Consider the following 12253-nt stretch of genomic DNA (forward strand, 5'->3'; position numbering starts at 1 on the left):
GTTATTTCACCTTTTTTTGTTAAGTACATAACTCCACGTGTTCATTCCGTCACACCGCGGTGAGAGATGTCTTGTCTTGGTTTCTTCTGTCTGGTGAATTGCATGTTTTAGTTTGAAAAGTAACTCCTTGCCTTTCATTTTGTGTCATCAGTCTGACGTCATCCCTGACCCGATTGTTTCCACCTGTTCCCCATTACCCTCTTGTGTCTTATAAGCCCACGCCTCCCTTTGTTCTGTGCCAGATTGTCTCGTTTATTCGTGCCTCTCTAGCATCCTGTCCATGCCTTGCCTTGTCTCGTGTTTGAATACCTTGATCCTGAATTCCTTCGTTGCTATTTTGAGTTTTCTTTTTCTCCTCCTCAGCAGAGTGATTTTGCGTTATTTGGTTTTACAGCCTAAGTGGTGAGTTTTCAGTTTTTCTTACAGTTTTTTCTTTTCCTCAATTTTTTGAGTGAAATTTTTTGTTAACCTTGATTAGATTAGAGAAAGTGTAGAAGTTTCATAGCCATTGTTTCTTCCTCCTGTTGGAGCGTTTTGTGTTTATAATAAGTTTCATAGAATATACGGCGCCAAGTATAGTTCGTCATAGTTCTTGTGTTTTCCTCCTTTCGGAGTGATTTTCGGTTGTTCCTTTTTTTGGAACCTTTTTCGCAGACTAGTTTAGTTTTAGCCTATATTTAATTGCCCTGACTCTGGAGGTGAAAGGAAGCTTTCAAAATAAAAGGCTGCCGAATTATTCCCTATTCTGCATCTGAGTCCTATCTTTTGACCAAGCCTGACACATTCATAGTTTTGATGTGACAATCTACAATGTAAATAGTCATGAAAATAAAGAAAACACACTGAATGAGGTGTGTCCTAACTTTTGGCCTGTACTGTATATGAAGAATTAAAAAAGCATTTCGAGAGTGCACACCTCTGACATCTCCCAATAGAAAACAAATTATTAAACAGTGATCTAGGTCAGCCCTAAAATCTAACCCCTTGCTCTTTATGCCATTACTGATATTTCAAGAAAGTGTAATCAAAACTCACACATGACCTTTAGAGCGGGGGTCAGCAACGCGCGGCTCTTTAGTGCCGCCCTAGTGGCTCCCTGGAACATTTTTAAAAAAGGCTTGAAAATGGAAAAAGATGGGGGGAGGGAAATACTTTTTTTGTTTTAGTATGTTTTTTGTTTGAGGACAAACATGACACAAACCTTCCCAATTGTTAGAAAGCCCACTGTTTAATATGTTTGTGTGTATGCTTCACTGATGACAGTATTTGGTGAACATCGTTTTGTCCTATGAATTTGTGACGCAACAGTTTGTTTACATGTCAAATCTTCCACTCCGTCTTTGTCTCATTTTGTCCACCAAAAGTTTTATACTGTGCGTGAATGCACAAAAGTGCGCTTTGTTGATTTTATTGACTTGTAGGAGTGCTAATCAGGCACATTTGGTCAGTGCATGACTGCAAGCTAATCAATGCTAACATACTATTTAGGCTAGCTGTATGTACATATTGCATCATTATGCCTCATTTGTAGGTATATTTGAGCTCATTTAATATCCTTTACTTTTATCCTCTTTGTATATAATTTTGTTTTGCATGTCTCATGACACATTATCTTTATGTAATATTGGTTGTTTGTGTGCTATGTTGTTCCAGACCACAGCAAACATTAGCAGCACTTCTGTCAACAAAGATTTGCTTAAGCCTGCGACACATCGTCATTTTGATAGTAGGCTATTATAGTTAATATAGACACTTACGTCATGTGTTGCCTTCATTATAAGACTTATATACGGCTTTTCATTTTTTGCAGCTCCAGATTTGTTTTTTGGTCCATAATGGCTCTTTCAACGTTTTGGGTTGCCGACCCCTGCTTTAGAGTTACGAACTGACTGGAAGTAAAAACAATAACAGTAAATGTCCTCGCCCCACCTCTTTGTCGTCTTTGCCCAGCTGCCTCCACATCTCTCCCGCCTTCTTGGAGATCTCCGTGATGGAGATTCCGGGGTTCTCGGATTTGATTCGCTCGCGGCTGGAATTCAACCACAGCATGTAGGCGCTCATGGGCCTCTTGGGGCCGTCTCTCTGCTTCTTCTGCAGCGGTCAAAGAAAATGGACGAGGGTTAACGACTGCCGCTGAATGCCGGCGTTCCAAGTCGCTGCTTCTCACCTCTCTGCGTGGTTTTCTTTCCTTCCTTTCTTTTTTCACCTTCACCTCTTTGGGCTTTTTGACTTTCTGCTTCTTTGAACCGTCCTCCTCACTTCCACTTCCTCCTTCCTCGCTGCTGTCGCTGGCAGACGCCTTGCTGTCGTACCTGACGGCAGAGAGAGCAAAGTGTTACGTTCCATGTTTCATTTCTCAGAGAAGAGCTTTTCCTTACTCCTCCGCAATGTCGTCATCCTCCTCGCCAGGGTTGAAAGACTCATCTAAGGAATAGAAAAGTCACAATTTAACCGGTAATATTCAAAACATACCATGCGTGCTTACTAGGGGTGTAACGGTACGTGTATTTGTATTGAACCGTTTCGGTACGGGGGTTCCGGTTCGGTTCGGAGGTGTACCGAACGAGTTTCCACACGGACATATTAAGTAGCGTAACGCACGTTGTGTAAACAATGCACACCGAGGCACAACACACGGCATGCTAGCAGCTAACAGGCTAGGATAGACTGACCATACGTCCTCTTTTTACCGGACATGTCCTCTTTTGTGGAACTGTCAGGGCGGAGTTTCTTAAATGCCTCAAATGTCCGGCATTTTGAGTTAGGGTTGCGTGTATTTTCAACGTACGTTCAGGGTTAAGAAGGGGTTAAAAACAAAACAAATTGTGCACGCAGCAGCATTGGTGAGGGAGGGACAGAGACAGAGAGAGAGAGAGTTATGATAAACGCGCATGCGTCGCCAGGCTCTGCTTTTTATCCATAGATTTATCACATTTAATTTTCTATTATCTATAGCAGGGGTGTCAAAAGTGTGCCCCGGAGGCCATTTGCGGCCCACAGCTAATGTTTTAAAGGCCCACGGCACATTCTAAAAATACTATTTAAATAAACAAAAACATAAAAAAAGTGAAATAAAAAAGCTAAAAGGTTAAATGTAATTTAGAAAAAGTTGCAATGTTGACTAATAAAACAAAGCTGTTTTTTTTCCTTTCAAACTGTCATTGCTCAAAACATAATATTGAATCAAAATTAGAGATGTCCGATAATATCGGCCTGCCGATAAATGCTTTAAAATGTAATATCGGAAATTATCGGTATCGTTTTTTAAATTTTTATTAAATCAACATAAAAAACACTAGATACACTTACAATTAGTACAACAACCCGAAAAACCTCCCTCCCCCATTTACACTCATTCACACAAAAGGGTTGTTTCTTTCTGTTACTAATATTCTGGTTCCTACATTATATATCAATATATATCAATACAGTCTGCAAGGGATACAGTCCGTAAGCACACGATTGTGCGTGCTGCTGGTCCACTAATAGTACTAACCTTTAACAGTTCATTTTACTCATTTTCATTAATTACTAGTTTCTATGTAACTGTTTTTATATTGTTTTACTTTCTTTTTTATTCAAGAAAATGTTTTTAATTTATTTATCTTATTTTATTTTATAAATTTTTTAAAAAAGGACCTTATCTTCACCATACCTGGTTATCCAAATTAGGCACAATAATGTGTTAATTCCACGACTGTATATATCGGTATCGGTTGATATCGGCATCGGTTGATATCGGTATCGGTAATTAAGAGTTGGACAATATCGGAATATTGGATATTGGCAAAAAGCCATTATCGGACATCCCTAATCAAAATCAATGTTATTATGAATTATTGACCTACTCAAGGTTCCGATTACTTCACATCAAATATTCCACTAAGAAAAATATTTTTGGTGGAAGATTTTGCGAATTTGGTAAATAAATAACCCAAAAATGTATATTTTGTTGTTGTCTTACTGTAAAATGAACCGAACCGTGACCTCTAAACCGAGGTACGTACCGAACCGAAATGTTTGTGTACCGTTACACCCCTAGCGCTTACTGTGCCGCCGGCCACTCACCGCTGCCGCTGTCAGAGTCGTCGCTGTCGTTGCCCTCTTCTCTGATCTTGCCCTCGGCCTTCATGCGCTCCAGGTAGGCGTCGTGTTGGTCCTCGTCAGAGTCGCTGTACTCGTTGATGTTGCCCTTCATCCCCTGTAAACACACTGCAGTCACAACTACTCCCACTATCACAACCCTCTCAGAGATCCACCACCATGGCAAACTGTGCCCCGACTGGAAAAACACAAACGTTAATCACAATTTCCCCATTCTCAATTGTTTGTTTTGATTCTTAAAAACTGTGATTTAATTTTGCTGCCAAGTGTAAGACAAGCGGTTGAAAATGGATGAGTGGAAGTTTGAAAAGAGTGAAGTCTAATATCTACTTTTTGTTTACAAAAAGTAATACAAAGTCGTTTATTTCCACTTAAAGGGGACCTATGATGAATGTAGTCTTTTCTGACTTATAAATGTTACAATGTTGAATAGTCGTGTTAAAATCATAAAGTTTTACTTGCACACAGTTTTGGATGCCTCTGTTCGCGGGGTTTTGCAGTCTGGCGATGTTGCCACGTCAGAGCGAGGTGGACGTATTTATTTAGACCAGGGGTGGCCACACTTTTTCTACAGGCGAGCTACTTTTCAATTGAGCAAGTGGAGGGGATCTACCTCATTCATATACCGTATTTTTCAGACTATAAGTCGCTCCAGAGTATAAGTCGCACCGGCTGAAAATGCATAATAAAGAAGGAAAAAAAACATATATAAGTCGCACTGGAGTATAAGTTGCATTTTTTTGGGAAATGTATTAGATAAAAGTCAACACCAAGAATAGACATTTGAAAGGCAATTTAAAATAAATAAAGAATAGTGAACAACAGGCTGAATAAGTGTACGTTATATGAGGCATAAATAACCAACTGAGAACGTGCCTGGTATGTTAACGTAACATATTATGGTAAGAGTCATTCAAATAACTATAACATATAGAACATGCTATACGTTTACCAAACAATCTGTCACTCCTAATCGCTAAATCCCATGAAATCTTATACGTCTAGTCTCTTACGTGAATGAGATAAATAATATTATTTGATATTTTACGCTAATGTGTTAATCATTTCAGACATAAGTCGCTCCTGAGTATAAGTCGCACCCCCGGCCAAACTATGAAAAAAACTGCGACTTATAGTCCGAAAAATACGGAGTTTGGACACACCTTCTCATTCAATGCGTTTTCTTTATTTTCATGACTATTTACATTGTAGATTGTCTCATCAAAACTATGAATGAACACATGTGGAGTTATGTACTTAAAGGCCTACTGAAAGCCACTACTAGCGACCACGCAGTCTGATAGTTTATACATCAATGATGAAATCTTAACATTGCAACACATGCCAATACGGCCGGGTTAACTTATAAAGTGCAATTTTAAATTTCCCGGCAAACTTCCGGTTGAAAACGTCTATGTATGATGACGTATGCGCGTGACGTCAATAGTTAAACGGAAGTATTCGGACACCATTGAATCCAATACAAAAAAGCTCTGTTTTCATCTCAAAATTCCACAGTATTCTGGACATCTGTGTTGGTGAATCTTTTGCAACTTGTTTAATGAACAATGAAGACTGCAAAGAAGAAAGTTGTAGGTGGGATCGGTGTATTAGCGGCTGGCTGTAGCAACACAACCAGGAGGACTTTGACTTGGATAGCAGACGCGCTATCCGACGCTAGCCGCCGACTGCACGGATGATCGGGTGAAGTCCTTCGTCCTTCCGTCGATCGCTGGAACGCAGGTGAGCACGGGTGTTGATGAGCAGATGAGGGCTGGCTGGTGTAGGTGGATAGCTAATGTTTTTAGCATAGCTCTGTGAGGTCCCGTTGCTAAGTTAGCTTCAATGGCGTCGTTAGCAACAGCATTGTTAAGCTTCGCCTAGCTGGAAAGCATTAACCGTGTATTTACAGGTCCAGAGTTTGGTAGTATTGTTGATCTTCTTTCTATCCTTCCAGTCAGGGGTTTATTTATTTTGTTTCTATATGCATTTAAGCACGATGCTATCATGTTAGCTCCGTAGCTAAAGCGCTTCACCAATGTATTGTCGTGGAGAAAAAAGTCACTGTGAATGTCCATTTCGCGTTCTCGACTCTCATTTTCAAGAGGATATAGTATCCGAGGTGGTTTAAAATACAAATCCGTGATCCACAATAGAAAAAGGGGAGAGTGTGGAATCCAATGAGCCAGCTTGTATCTAAGTTACGGTCAGAGCGAAAAAAGATGCGTCCTGCACTGCACTCTAGTCCTTCACTCTCACGTTCCTCATCCACGAATCTTTCATCTTCGCTCAAATTAATGGGGTAATCGTCGCTTTCTCGGTCCGAATCGCTCTCGCTGCATTGTAAACAATGGGGAAATGTGAGGAGCCTTTCAACCTGTGACGTCACGCTACTTCCGGTACAGGCAAGGCTTTTTTTATCAGCGATCAAAAGTTGCGAACTTTATCATCGATGTTCTCTACTAAATCCTTTCAGCAAAAATATGGCAATATCGCGAAATGATCAAGTATGACACATAGAATGGATCTGCTATCCCCGTTTAAATAAAACAATTTCATTTCAGTAGGCCTTTAAGAGTGTGCAAAGCAGTAATCCGAGCAAAGGGTGGCTATTTTGAAGAAAGTAGAACATAAAACATGTTTTCAGTTATTTCCCCTTTTTTTGTGAAGTACATAACTCCACGTGTTCATTCATAGTTTTGATGTGACAATCTACAATGTAAATAGTCATGAAAATAAAGAAAAGGCATTGAATGAGAAGGTGTGTCCAAACATTTGGCCTGTACTGTATATATGTGTGCCTTTGTGTTGTTGTGTTACTGCTCAGCAAAAGCTCCAACCCGCCCAGTCCACAGTCAGCATGATGCAAACACACACACAAAGTTACCCATCACACACCGGCTCCCACACACCAACGCACTCACAGCCCAGCTACCAAAGTTAGTCTTGAATCACTCCTTGATTTTGTTTCCAATGCAACACAAATCTTATCTCATAGACCCAACCAAAATGTTACAATTAAGAGCTCGGGAGTTAGCAGTTCAGGCACCACGCCATGCGAGCACGCCAATCACAAGACGACCATACGCACCTTCTTCTACAAGGGTACGAGCACACACACACAAATACAGAAGGGCAACATGTTGTCAATGAGTGGGATGGAACTCTGTTGAAAGAAACAAACAAAAAAAACACCTCGGCTGACACATGAGCCCTGTGTTACCTCTTTAAAGCCTCTGTTCTTGATGTTAAGCTTCTTGGCGTTGACAAAGTCAAACAGTTTGCCGTACTCTTCTCTGAAAGGGGAGAGAGACAAGACCAGTGAAAACGTTGCAGGAATTAGCCAAAATGTATGCACGCTGGCATGGAAACCGGAGTTGAGAAAGCCTCCATTGCCAAAAAAAGAGTGACTTGACTTGCATTACCGTATTTTCCGGACCATAGGGCGCACCGGATTATAAGGCGCACACTGCAAAAACTGAAATCTAAATAAGATTAAATATCTCAAATAAGGGTGATATTTGCTTATTTTCTGTCTGGTAAGATAATTCTTCTCACTAAGCAGATTTGATGTTCGAGTGTTTGACTTGTTTTAAGGGTTTTGGTCCTAAATGATCTCAGTAAGATATTACAGCTTGTTGCTGAGATTTGATGACCTATATTGAGTAAAACATGCTTGAAACTACAATATCAACTGTTGCAAAGTTGTGTCATCAACACTCACAAGTATAAAACTACTTTTGTAAAGTAATCATGTCTTATTTCAAGCCAAATGGACTTGGCAGTTTTATTTTCAATGAAACAATAGAAAATACGTACCGTATTTTTCGGACTATAAGTGGCAGTTTTTTTCATAGTTTGGCCGGGGGTGCGACTTATACTCAGGAGCGACTTATGTGTGAAATTATTAACACATTAGCGTAAAATATCAAATAATATTATATATCTCATTCACGTAAGAGACTAGACGTATAAGATTTCATGGGATTTAGCGATTAGGAGTGACAGATTGTTTGGTAAACGTATAGCATGTTCTATATGTTATAGTTATTTGATAAATAAATAAATGATAATTTATAGTTATTTGAATGACTCTTACCATAATATGTTACGTTAACATACCAGGCACGTTCTCAGTTGGTTATTTATGCCTCATATAACGTACACTTATTCAGCCTGTTGTTTACTATTCTTTATTTATTTTAAATTGCCTTTCAAATGTCTATTCTTGGTGTTGGCTTTTATCAAATACATTTCCCCCAAAAATGCGACTTATACTCCAGTGCGACTTATATATGTTTTTTCCTTTCTTTATTATGCATTTTCGGCCGGTGCGACTTATACTCCGGAGCGACTTATACTCCGAAAAATACGCTAATAATTTCTTATTTCAAGCATGAAAAAAAAAATTCATGACTTTGACAATTGTGTCTCATTAAAACAGATGACAGCCAAATGGACTTTGCTGTTTTATTTTCAATGAAACAATAGAACATACATACTCATGAAGTAGTACAGTTGTTATTAGTGAGAATATACCTATTTTAAGGTATTTTTGGGTTCATTGAGGTTAGCTAATTTTACTTGTCTTGGAAGGTCTTGACAAGCCAAATTTTCTTGTTCTATTGAGTTGAGTTGAGTTTGAGTTTATTTCGAACATGCAAGCATACAACATGATACATCACAATTTCCAGTTTCTCTTTTCAACATGTTTGGCAGATAATTTTGCTTAGTTCAAATAAAATACCCCTAATTTTCGTATTTTTTTCCCTTGTTTCTGAACACTCACTTTTTGCAGTGCACTGCCGATGAGCGGGTATAGTCAGGTCTATTTTCATACAAAAGGCGCACCGGATTATAGGGCGCATTATAGGGGTCATATTATGATTTTTTTCTACATTTAAAAGACTTCCTAATATGTAATGGTGGTTCTTTGGTCAAAATGTTGCATAGATGATGTTTTGCAGATCATCTTCAAGTCGCTTTCTGACAGTCGCTTCAGGATGCGCCGTTTTGTGGGCGGGTCTTATTTAAGTGGCTCACCTTTGACAGCGTCTTCTCCCCGTCATCTTTGTTGTAGCGGTGTAGCGTGCAAGGACGGGAGTGGAAGAAGCGTCAAAAGATGGCGCTAACTGTTTTAATGACATTCAGACTTTACTTCAATCAATAACTCTCTAATAACTAAAGTTCCTTGGGTGAATAATGTAAACTCACTACACCGGTATGTTTTAGTGCTTTCATGGTGAGTTTACTGACAGATATAAGTAAGAACTTTACACTACTTTATATTAGAAATGGCAACAGTGGAGGATGAATGTCCCATAACAAGAAGATAGAGAAAAAGAAGAAGCTTATTATCTACGGGTCAGCACGGACTACAAAGGCGGACGCGCAAACATTTTCAGGACTTATGCAGATCCCAAATACAGATCAGCAGGTACCAGAAGGTAAGAAAAGTTGCTTTTGCATAAAATTGTGAAATGAAAACGCCAGATAATATGTCTTATCTTATACACACACCACACAGTACAATCCATCAAGCGGTACGGTTTCATAGCTTACCAAAGTCGTACTAAAACATTTTGGTAGATTTTTGAGCGCCGTGTGTAATGTTCTATATTTTCAATGGAACATATACAATTTTGGTGTTGTTTACTTGAGTCATATTGCAGTCTACATGCATCTATCCCATTGGTTGAGTTTTTCCTTGCCCTGATGTGGGATCTGAGCCGAGGATGTCGTTGTGGCTTGTGCAGCCCTTTGAGACACTCGTGATTTAGGGCTATATAAGTAAACATTGGTTGATTGATCTCTTATGTGTGACTGCCATCATATTGCAGTCTACACATATCTCTAATGTGTGACTGCCATCTACTGGTCACACTTATCATTACACCATGTACCAAATAAAATTGCTTCGAGAGCGGTAAGCACAACCAAAATGATTCCGTACATCAGGCGCACCGGGTTATAAGGCGCACTGTCGAGTTTTGAGAAAATGAAAGGATTTTAAGTGCGCCTTACAGTCCGAAAAATAGGGTACTCCCAGACTGACATGACATGGTCACCTCTCAATGCTGCTGAAGGTGTACTGGTTCCCCTGCTTGGACTCGATCTCAAAGTCGAAGGAGCGAGTGGTCGTGGTCCCTCGGGCGAAGTTGACGCAGGAGATCTCCTCAAAGCGCAGGTGCACGGGGGGCTTGTGGACGTAGATGAAGCCCCTCTCCAGAGGGTAGAGAAGGCCGGAAGACGCTTTGTAGGAGCAGGTGATGCACTGACCACCTGAGTGGCTGAGTGGGAAGATGTGCGAAAGCAAGGTTATATACTTGTAAAAAGAAGCAATGTGAATGTGTGATCGCGTGCTCGTGGCGTACCCCTGGAAGTTTCCGGGTACTGTGATCTTTCTGTTGACCAGCGCCTTCATCACCCGGCTGACCATCTCATAGAGCGAGCCTGACATGTCCTTACTGAGTTTGCCTTCAAAGCGGCGCTCCACTTCGTCTCTGTTGGACACAGAAAACAAACGGTCAGTAAGTACAGTACAGGCCAAAAGTTTGGACACACCTTCTCATTTCAATGTGTTTTCTTTATTTTCATGACTATTTACAACGTAGATTGTCACATCAAAACTATGACACCTGTGAAGTGAAAACTCTTTCAGGTGACTACCTCTTGAAGCTCATCGAGAGAATGCCAAGAGTGTGCAAAACAGTAATCAGAGCAAAGGGTGGCTATTTTGAAGAAACTAGAATATAAAACATGTTTTCAGTTATTCCACCTTTTTTTGTTGTGTTCATTCATAGTTTTGATGCCTTCAGTGACAATCTATAATGTAAATAGTCATAAAAATTAAGAAAACGCATTGACTGAGAAGGTGAGTCCAAACTTTTGGCCTGTACTGTAAGTAAGTACATTTTATTTATAAAGCGCTTTTCACAGATACAATCACAAAGAGATGTACAAAACATAGGTGAATTAAAACAACAATTAAATTAAAACAACAGGAGCAACATCATTAAAAGTGGATTAAAAATGATAGTTAAAAGATTCATTAACTAAAAGCTTTTCTAAAAAGAGAAGTCTTCAAATGTTTCCTAAAAGTGTCAACACAGTCAAGATCACAGAGAGTCTGGGAGCTATAGCCTGGAATGCCAGGTTTTAGGATCTTTAAGAGACCCTGGCCTGAAGACCCTGAAGAGTAGGGGCATAACAAGTCAGCAAGAACTTTGCTTCCCCCTACTGGACACGGGAATTGTTTTCTTATAAACACATTTTTCAAATCAGCACTTAAAAATCATCATTTAATTAGGACTGTCAAATTTAACAAGTTAAATCTCAAAATAATCATAGCATTAATTATGTATCAACGCACAATCACCAAATTTTCTTTTGACTACTCATGCGGATGCTTACCTCAAAGGAAGCGTGGATTGTTTTGAGCAAATAAATTCTGTGTACTTAGTAAAACATAAAAATAAATATTTCTTGTTCGACAATAAAATTGCATTTATGTCAAAATATTGTGGTAGTTAAATGTTTTCAAACTTGTATTTACCCAGGAATATCCCATTGAGATTAAGAAAGTCTTTTACAAGGTATTCCTGCCACACACATTCTTGCCCAAAGACACAAAGGCAGTGACTAGGATGGTGGAAGCTAGACTCGTAGCAAAAACCCTCAAGTTTCTGGGAGACCGCGCCGCCCCAAAGTAGTATTTTATTTACAAAATAGTATTCAAAAGTGTGATTAATCTGATAAAAACAATTACATTTGACAGCACGACTTTCAATACAAACTGACCTAGAATTTTTAGTACTTAAATGTTTTTGCTTTAAGTTTGTTACACGTTTTCAATTTGGCTTACGTATCTTGTTTTTATAATTGTATTTTCCTAAACCTATACAGCCCGTTGGGGCTGCTTGAGCTGTTTCACACATGCTTTATAAATACACCTTGACCTTGATGTGGTTTATTATTGTAGTCGTAGATGAAATCATAACAGGGCACAATATCTGCAGCACGTAAACTCACTCGCTCATGTTGAGAGATAGCTCGATGGTCTCTTCTTTGGAGAAGAGCAGAATCAGGAAGTGGTAGCGCGTCTGGCCTTGCTTGATGGGAGGATCCAGACTGATCTACACCAAAGGAC

The 12253-nt window shown here is 39.5% G+C and overlaps 1 protein-coding gene across 3 annotated transcripts in view; it reads right to left on the minus strand.

Moving 5' to 3' along the window:
- Window positions 1-12253, minus strand: part of LOC133647725 (FACT complex subunit SSRP1-like) — a 45952-nt gene that overhangs the window by 7808 nt on the left and 25891 nt on the right. For all 3 annotated transcript variants that reach the window (XM_062043409.1, XM_062043408.1, XM_062043410.1), the window contains exons 8-15: window positions 12136-12239; window positions 10479-10607; window positions 10173-10394; window positions 7328-7400; window positions 4069-4201; window positions 2379-2424; window positions 2168-2312; window positions 1930-2091 (exon numbers count right to left, since the gene is read on the minus strand). In XM_062043409.1, the coding sequence (XP_061899393.1) occupies window positions 1930-2091; window positions 2168-2312; window positions 2379-2424; window positions 4069-4201; window positions 7328-7400; window positions 10173-10394; window positions 10479-10607; window positions 12136-12239 (1014 nt within the window). The remainder of the gene's footprint in view (window positions 1-1929; window positions 2092-2167; window positions 2313-2378; window positions 2425-4068; window positions 4202-7327; window positions 7401-10172; window positions 10395-10478; window positions 10608-12135; window positions 12240-12253) is intronic.

This window comes from Entelurus aequoreus, linkage group LG04 (assembly GCF_033978785.1).
Source record: "Entelurus aequoreus isolate RoL-2023_Sb linkage group LG04, RoL_Eaeq_v1.1, whole genome shotgun sequence".
Lineage (NCBI taxonomy): Eukaryota > Metazoa > Chordata > Actinopteri > Syngnathiformes > Syngnathidae > Entelurus > Entelurus aequoreus.